The sequence below is a fragment of the Atta colombica genome, unplaced genomic scaffold (assembly GCF_001594045.1).
Source record: "Atta colombica isolate Treedump-2 unplaced genomic scaffold, Acol1.0 scaffold205, whole genome shotgun sequence".
NCBI lineage: Eukaryota > Metazoa > Arthropoda > Insecta > Hymenoptera > Formicidae > Atta > Atta colombica.
In genome coordinates, this window is record NW_017259300.1 from 2661372 (window position 1) to 2670830 (window position 9459).

The 9459-nt window shown below is 33.4% G+C and overlaps 1 protein-coding gene across 4 annotated transcripts in view; it reads left to right on the forward strand.

Annotated features, from left to right (window-relative positions):
• The window catches only part of LOC108687377 (octopamine receptor Oamb), a 137730-nt gene extending 130734 nt beyond the window's left edge, over positions 1–6996 (forward strand). For 3 of the 4 annotated variants that reach the window (XM_018193098.1, XM_018193100.1, XM_018193099.1), the window contains exons 7-11: positions 881–1018; positions 1925–2207; positions 4090–4251; positions 5128–5441; positions 6075–6996. In XM_018193098.1, the coding sequence (XP_018048587.1) occupies positions 881–1018; positions 1925–2207; positions 4090–4251; positions 5128–5441; positions 6075–6189 (1012 nt within the window). In that variant the 3' untranslated portion in view covers positions 6190–6996. The remainder of the gene's footprint in view (positions 1–880; positions 1019–1924; positions 2208–4089; positions 4252–5127; positions 5442–6074) is intronic. The other variant, XM_018193101.1, reaches the window with a different exon arrangement.
• Positions 6997–9459: the final 2463 nt, after the last annotated feature.

Sequence of the window (9459 nt, forward strand, 5' to 3'; positions counted from 1 at the left end):
TAATAGGTACATGTATTAATATGTAACATGTATTAAAATCTGAAAATTTACGTAATATTGAAATAATTTTAAAGACAACCATTTCGCCAATTAAAGATCCTAAGCAGACTTATTGACATTTTCACAAGATAGAAACATTCTCTTTTTGTATGAATCACTCCTGACATTTTATCTCTTTTAAAAATGGATAAACCACTCGTATTGAGAAATCGTAGAATTATATTATAACAACAATATTATATAACATTAACTAATTTATTTATTCAAATCAAATTATAAATATATTCCATACGTTTCAAAATCGTTCTGTGAGAATCGAAATTTGATTTGGATAAATAAATTAGATTGTCGCACTAACAACGTGCTAGACTCATTGCCCTTGTAAAGACTTTTATTTATTTATTTGTTCGAGCCCTTAGGAGACTTTGTTAATTTTTAAATCTGAAATTTTATTGACTATAAGACTACCAATAATAACAGTTTTAAATTAAAATATATAAAATTTTCTAGCTTGAGATTGCTAAGCAAATTAATAAATAGAAAAGTAAAAAAATAAAGATAAAACAGTTTTACCTCTGTCATCATATTATCAATTAAGTATGTCAATCAAGATGTTATCTATATACGCACTATACCGATCAAAAAGCTAATAAACGACTAATACGTTTTGCTTGCCAGTGACACGTGTTTCTCGATTGGATCTTGTCCATTATTAAAACCAATAGCTAAATTAATATTCTTGATAATATAGTCTCTCTATGTATGTGTAAAAAACTGCACAAGCTGACTACACGTAAAAGTATCCGATATGTTATCGCGAAGTAGGAAACTACGATTATCAGCAGTGTGACAGGAAATCACAATCGCAACTATGTTGCAGTGCTCTAGGCTCCTTCTATATACCAATGCTGGTGATGCTATTTTTTTATTGGCGGATCTACAACGCCGCAGTTTCCACGACGAGAGCTATTAATCAAGGTTTTCGGACAACAAAAGCCTCGAAAATGCTTGGCAGCAGGTAAACTTCCGCGTCAGTTTTTTTTTTTTTTTCAAAACTTCCGTTTACTTGCTTAAATTTATTTTTTACAAATTTACAACTCATTTTTATCACATATTTATTTATGTTGCTTTTGTGCGATCGATATACTATAAATTGTAAATATATTGATCATCTTGCATCAATTAATTTTTAATCGAGCATTCATATAATTTTAGAAAGTTTATATTAAGTTTAACATTTTTTACATGTCTCAAACGATCCATCCAAATAGTTTTTGTGTTATGCAGTTTAAACACAAGATGAATATGTTAGAACACAAACATTATGTAAAAATTAACATTAAAAAAGTGTAACACTTAGATACAATTTAGAAATAAATTATAGAAATATATTTTTCTTCAATAAAATTATATTTATATATGTTACTTTTTCAATAAATTAATATGTACATTCATCTTTTACTTATTTATCTTAAAATTTATGCTTTACTATATAATCTTTTATTATTTGTTCACTTATTTGTAAATCGTATTATTTTAAGATAACTTAAACATTAATTTAATACTAATATGTTAAAAATTTTTATAAGGATCAGTTTTAACAAATACAAAACAGTTTTACTGTATATCTTATCAGCTAATTAGTTTATCAATATAATTTTTTAATATTATATATAAATCAAATCATCATCTTTTATTATCATTTCCTTTTAATAAAATGGCACTGCAAATAAAATTTCCTACATTTAAATATGTTTTTCCACTTTTTGTTCTCTCGAGTCGTCGTTTCATTCGCGGGTCTGTGGTTGAGCTTCTTCTCCGCGAAAGAAAGGAAGTCTTTTTATGCTGCCTTTATATAGGCATTTATGCCAACAGGCATAAATGCCTATATAAGAACACAACGCATTTTCCTATTTTTATACAGGTTCGACGAACAAAGACTGACCTTACGAATTCACCGTGGCCGAGGTAGCGTCCACAACGGCAGTAACAACGGCAATTCAAGAAGTCCGGACTCGAGCAGCCGCAGCTCAGTGAAGCGAGAAAAGATCAAGATCTCAGTCTCCTATCCCAGCACTGAGACACTCAACACGAAGTGCAACACCCTCGAAAGAACACCGTCGAGATGTTCGCAAATCTCGGTCCATTATAGCAACGGACAGACGCAGACGCAGCTTTGTCCAGCCTCGCGAAACACGCATCTTAAGGTGAATTAAATCTTAATGTAATGAGTTATATTTACATGACCTAAGGATGTAATTAACTGCTTCAGCTGCACGAATCCCTTTTTAATTTTCCGACCTTGTTCTTTTTTAAGAAATGGTGTTTTACTCCTTCAAGATTACATTCTTAACGTATAATTTTATTATTTTTATATCATAGAAATTATTTCGAAACGAAACTATGTTAAAGATTTATATATCTTTTATTACTGTATAAGTATAATATAATACGAAGTTTGATTGAAAGGTAGAATCTACGGCTCTCTGTAGGTTCTGTGATGTTGGACATGCGTAAATTTCACGTTCCAGCACTACATTTCTGGTGACATGTTGTCGTTGCAATTTTAAATGCATATGCTTTTTATTGGTGATTAATCGATGGATTTTGCAAAATGAAACGAATCAAGGATCATTTTTTCGTTCAATAAAACTGAGATTCACTCGTTCGATCGAACATGGCTATCGAGCCGTATAAATTCACTCTTTTTCCCTCTTTTCCCTCACTGTTTTGTTTCACGAGGATCTCCAAGCTTTTATTTGCCGTTTAAATCGTCGATCGTGATTATTCTCCCGCATGTGTGTCGGTATCGTGTGGATTTACAGACGGATAAAACGAAACAGGATATAGACACGTACCTGTTTTGTTGATGGCTTTCATGTCATGCGTAATCGTTGGTATCGATAAATGTGTGTGTGTGTGTGTGTGTGTGTGTGTGTGTGTGTGTGAGTGTGTCTGTGTGTGTGTGTATGAATATATGAATATATATTATATATATTCCAGAAAGAAATAAAGATATATTCACTTCTATTTTGACAGACGTGGATAACTTATCAGAGATATCATGCTATTTTTATTTAAATATGAACTACAATAAATTCTCCTTTAGAATTCTAATGTATTGTCGAAAATAAAGATCTGCAAACAATCAGGATAAAATAATGATTAGAATATTTCTGTGCTTGCATCTAATTGTACGAATAATTAAATTTCAATTTCTGGCAGATAACACGAAAAGAATGGTTGTGTTAAAAGATTTATAAATTTAGCTATATACAAATCTGAAAATAATTTCATTAAACCATCAAAATAATTATGTAGGACGCACAAGCTGGTTGCTACACTGTTAAATTCATAATCTCAAATTATATCCAATTTGAATTGTTGTTAATTATTTCTAAAGGTCGCCACTCCTTCTCAATATATCGTTAATTTAACTGAAATTGTGGAATTAAATAATTTAATTCAAGGAATTGTAGATATTAAATTTAACTCAAATTTAGTTTATTATTTACTATAAATGCATATGTTAAGGACGTTGTTTATTTTGAAACTAATCGAAAAAATAGATTGATTTACATTGTTGACATAAATTAAATAAAAGTTAATAAAATAACAAAATACTATTTAATCCTTGGCATTATTATTGTTGCTTTGACATTTAACAATCAAAAGATCAAAACTTTTTAGAGTATTGTCTATTATATATTATATATTCTATACATTCATTTTGATAGTCGTATAAAAAATTATTTCCAGATCTATATATATTTGGTTAAATTTTTAAATGCTTCAGCAAAGTCCCTGTTTCTGTGTATAAATCGCATTGTACAGTAGTTATCTGTTTCATGTTTCATGCGTAAAAAAATGCGGGATATCAAATTTTCAGCTCAATATGATCGCGTATTGCTATAGCGAGCTTTTGACAAGAGTCTGGATGTTGCTCGTCTTCGTCATGAAAGTTTTACGGCGTCTGTAAATCTCACGCGAAAGTGAATCTGTATTTAATAGGTGCACGTGATGTATGTATTACATGAGTGTATGCGTGTGTCGGAGTCGTAAAGGCCGACTTGTTAAATCCCCTTTCAGGTTGGTGGTGTCAATAGGGTCGGCAGCAGCAAAAGAACAAGCAGGCGAAGCAGCTGCGAGAGTCAGGTGACCGGCGACGAGTTGTCGCTGCGCGAGATGACGCCGAGCAACGAGGAGAAGCCGCGAGTGATGAAGCTGGGCAAGAGAAACATAAAAGCCCAAGTGCGTTTCTCATGTCGGCTCGTTTTTATCGCTTTCACACTTTGACTATCGGACCTATTTTTCAAATGTTCCATAAAAACGAATAAGCAATATTATAATAATCCGATAGTTTCGTAAGACTTCATATGATGGAAATTCATTTTTATCTCAGTCGTCATAGTGATAACTAGTCGATTACTGTCAGAATTAATTTATATTGCGTAGACTTAATGATCAAAATATGAATGCATATTATAAAAGAGATAACATACTGTTTGTTGAAAGCAGAGTGCAAAGTTAATATTTTTTCTCACTGTTAAATATTAAAAGATCAAATTTAAACTAATTTCTTAAGTTAAATAGCATTTTATTATTTCGAACTTCCAAAGTAAATATATATGATTTTAATACAAAATATACGATTAAAGAAACAATCATATCTAATAATCCATTTCTATGATTGAATCGCTTAGTTTCAAAGGAAATGGCATTCGTATTAAGGCATGTATCAGTAAATAATAAACTAAATTTGAATCAAATTTAATACATTTCTTAAATTAAGTTGTTTAAATTATAATTTTAATTTTAGTTAAATTAAGAACATACTAAGTGGGAGTACTGGCGGCTTATATTATAATAATTATTAAAAATGATTCAATTGGCTATAATTTGATAAATTTGATAAATTGGGTATAATTTGACATTATAATTTGATTAAATTTAAGGTCACTTTGTTAAAAATAAACATTAATTTCAAGTTAATTTTATTATGATATTATTATTATATATATTTTATTTATAATATATTTTATGAAAATACGCATTCATGTTTTAACAGAGTAAAGGATATTTAAAATACGTCGGTTGCCTCGATATTTGAGACAAAATTATACGCAGGTGAAGAGATTTCGCATGGAAACGAAAGCGGCGAAGACTTTGGGTATCATCGTCGGCGGCTTCATCTTGTGCTGGCTGCCTTTCTTCACCATGTATCTGGTGCGCGCGTTCTGTCCGAATCACATCCATCCAACCGTCTTCAGCGTACTGTTTTGGCTAGGATATTGCAATTCCGCGATAAATCCGTGTATCTATGCTCTCTTCAGCAGGGACTTCCGCTTCGCTTTCAAGAGAATCATCTGCTGCAAATGCTCCTGCATACAACGCGCCAACACCTTGCGACGTGGCAGTGACGGCAGTCAATTGGCAATGAGGTCAGTGTTACAATTTGTATTACAAAATGGATGCATTCTGCTATTTATTTTCGCAAGCACATATAAAGGACACATTTAAATTGGAATTGCGATTATGACAAAATGCGTGAAGCGGCATTGCATTTTATGATCTATTTTTACGCGAATTTTGCCTCCTAAAAGAGAGGAAGTTTAAAAGAATTAATCATTTCGTCTATGTTTTAAATTTCTTTAAGATTTAAATTTAGAAAATCTTATTATGTCAGTATTATGGCGTATCTATCCGATTATCATCCATATCTATTGAATTTAAATGTAAAGAAAGTTTTAGAAATATAATCTACATAAAAGAAAATTCTTAAACTTCATCACGTTTTATGTACCGTAAACGGTGATATATATTCTATATGACCAAATGTTTTCATGAAAATATTTTCCCTGGATTATATAATGCGCGATAAATTCGGTGGCTCCGTTCTAAAATAACCAATTTTAGTTAAATCGAATTAAAGACTGTGCTTTCTGAATATATTTTTTAAACTTTAAACTCTAATTAGCTCGAGAGAGGGTATTGCTGTTTTGTAAGAAATCCACAGAATGATATTCGCACCACCGGCATGTCTCACGAGAACGATTCTGCGTGTGTTCTCGTAGGAACGAACGAAGCCCGAGTTATTCGATTCGCACGACTCAGCACGGGACCTCCATCGACGACTCGGATCCGGATCCGTCATTGGAGGCGAGCCATTCGCAGAGTGAGTCCAGATGATTGTAGCGACACGTCCGAGCTGGTACGCAGCGCGTCACCTTCAACCCCCGATCCTCGAAAGCGAGGATATTCTCATTCTGATGACGGCAGTGCTCCGAGAGTTGCGCTCGACACTTCCTCGCGACTTTCTTACTGTCATAACGATGAGTCGCCACTTAAACGCTTAGTGTGCCAACGTAAATCAGTTTCTCTATTTTACCAGACTAATGTTGCGTCAGCAGTTTCTGTAAGTTAGAACACTCGGGATGAAGCTGGAAACTCCTAGACTCTCCGTCTCACCGCGAATGTACGAAATCGGTAGGTGAGTAATAGTCAGATAACAAGCGACAAGTAAGACGGGCGAGTAACATGCCGTTTGCTTAACTTGTCTCGTTATTCCATCGTCGAAAAGAAAAAAATCGATGCTTAGCTTGTCTACGTATAATCTCGCTACAATGGCGACTTTATGCCAGGTCAACAGGACTGTAATACTCGGATAGTTTCTTGAGTGAGGTGAGTAAATAATTTACTGCTTGATCTGCTCCCTTGTTAAATCGCGTGATCTCGTAAGAATTTACACAAAGTCAGCAGAGGGATAAATCAAGCAGAGGATTGCTTTCCTCGCTTTTTTTTGTCATCTACCGTTGGAAGGAAAGGAAAAACAAAGAAAAAGAAAAGCAAGGTAGATAATGTGCGATTTGCCTTTGCACTGTAATTGCGACGAGGTCGACGAAAACGAAGTACCAGGTGGAGCTTTGCGATACGCGTCTACGCGGAATTAGATTCCAGCGCGATAGACCCAGAACGCGGCGCTTCATCTGTAAGAAACGAAAAAAAAAGAAGAAAAAGAAAAATCGACTTCTTTACGCGGGTCTTGTAGGAACGCGCTTTCTCGCGATAATCGTCGCAACGCTTCGATTTGTACTTTTGGGCTACGCGAAAAGCTTCACATGCGATTTATCCTTCATAAACAACCGATAAACTTCTTGCGTCCGGTAAACGCAATAAATTATCCGACATAGTTATGATGAATTCGGTCATTCACTAGTTAGTGCACATTTAAAAAAAGGTTGCTTTATATAAAGTACCTAAATGCATTGGCATTTAATACAATCAACTTTGATAATGAGATAATATGTGTATATTCTATTAAATAACGTAATATCATTATTGAATATTTAATTGTTCAAAATTATGTACAGCAGCTTTTAGTGTGCATTAATCTAGTGTAATGTAAATGATCGAATTTGCTATTAGTATATACGTTACATGTGCTCCGCGCAAATCACCGGAGGATGATCGGTCGTTTACTATACCTGGAGATAACCTCCAATAATTTCGAACAATATGTATGCAATCGGTGTGCCTTCTTTCGTCATCCTCGTAGTAAAATGCACCGTTTTCGCGATGAGAGAAAATTATCCGCTCTCTGTTCTTCCAGACGCACAGAGTCGTTTTGCAATGTTATTTATTTGTTTCTATATATGTTATTCGCGCAAGCGAATTATACGTCGTGTAGCTTCTAGTCTCTCAGCCCGAAACCTATCCCAGTTTCGTGCGAACGATCGGATTCTTATAATTCATCTTGATCGTCCGCAATGTCTGCGTGGAAAGAATAATTTTGATAAAGTATTTAAAAGTTTAATTAGATATCAAAATAATTTTGTTAAATCATCAAAATTATTACGTATATATATCATTGGAAAATTATTTAACATTTCACATATTCCAAACGGTCCACTTAATTTTATTTATTCATTTAACACAAGATGAATATATTAGCAGGTAACACAAATATTATTTAAGAATATAAATACAAAAAAAAATAATACAATTTAACCGTAGAATTTTTTTCAGTAAAATATTTTTTTCAGTAAAATTAATATTTGTAATATATTAAACTAACACATATTTATTCATCTTAAAATTTACGTTTTAAAATTAAATGTATTATTTTGACACTAAGAAATATTGAATATCAATTTAACGCAAACTATTTAAGTAACATAATCATATTGTGTTAAATTAATATTCAAGCATGATAAAAAAAATTCAACGCAAAGTTTAACTCGAGTGATTGGACCGTTTCCAACACAAACATATTTTTACTGTATAGAACTCTCAAACAATACTGAAAAAATTTTAGCCAGTTTGAGCGTTTTATATAATTATTTTGAGTCAACAAAATTATTTTTAGAATTGTATCTAAATTTTTATATACTTTAATAAAACTGTCCTTTCCATGTTCTGTGTGTGTGTGTGTGTGTGTGTGCGTATGTGTGTGCGTGTGCGTGCGTGTGCGTGCGCGTGCGCGTGTGCGTGTGTGTGCGCGCGCGCGCGCGTGTGTGTGTGTGTGTTATATGTGTGTTTGTATGTGTATTGCGCCACGCATTCATCCTACGTCGTTATCGAAGATTTGCACATTGAGAAATTGAGAATTATCGTGAAATAATTCTCAAGCCGGGAAAGAAAGTAGAAGTTGGACAATCGGCACGCGTTCGATCAGGAACAAGCATCTGACAAGCACAACGACAGACATAACGAGTGACGCAGACTTCCTGTGTACATATCGATATCTGTATGCACAACACATTAAGTATGTCATTATATCTTCTATATGAACCGATATTCAAGTGCACGTTCATATAAATCGGCGTTTTTCCTCCTTTTCTCCTTCCCCTTCATTGTTCTCCATCTTTCTTTTATTCATTCCAGCGATCTAAAATGCATCTAAAATAAGATCGTAACTCTTTGCTGCCATTGATCTATATGTTTCTTTTTATCCCGCGTGTATCAATTGTACGGCAAACATTTGCACCACGTCGTCATCGCCGCGCATGCAAAATGCACATGTTACTTTGTACAATGGAGCAATGTCGCGATATTGTGTTGAGCGACGCCACGTCTTAAGAAAAATTCGACGTCTCGTCCTTACGGAATTTTCCGGATTTATTCTCCCTTCTGATCGCTGTCATAGCTTTGCGCAACTGTAATTTAACAGATGCGGCGAGACGATCGATCGATTTAAAGAAAAAAATTGCGAGATTCATGTATTATGTGATATCGTATAAATAAATAAAAAAATATCACGGAAATAAATATATGAGTATAAACAAATCCGTGGTCTTCCACAATTTGTATTACATACGCTCGGAAATTCAAACGGCACAGCACGACTCGTTTTACGGTATGTATTAAATCAATGCTACTAAAAATTTAAAAAAAAATACCAAAATTCTCTGTTTTATAACACCATATAATTTTTTTAGATATATCTAAAAAATGATTGTT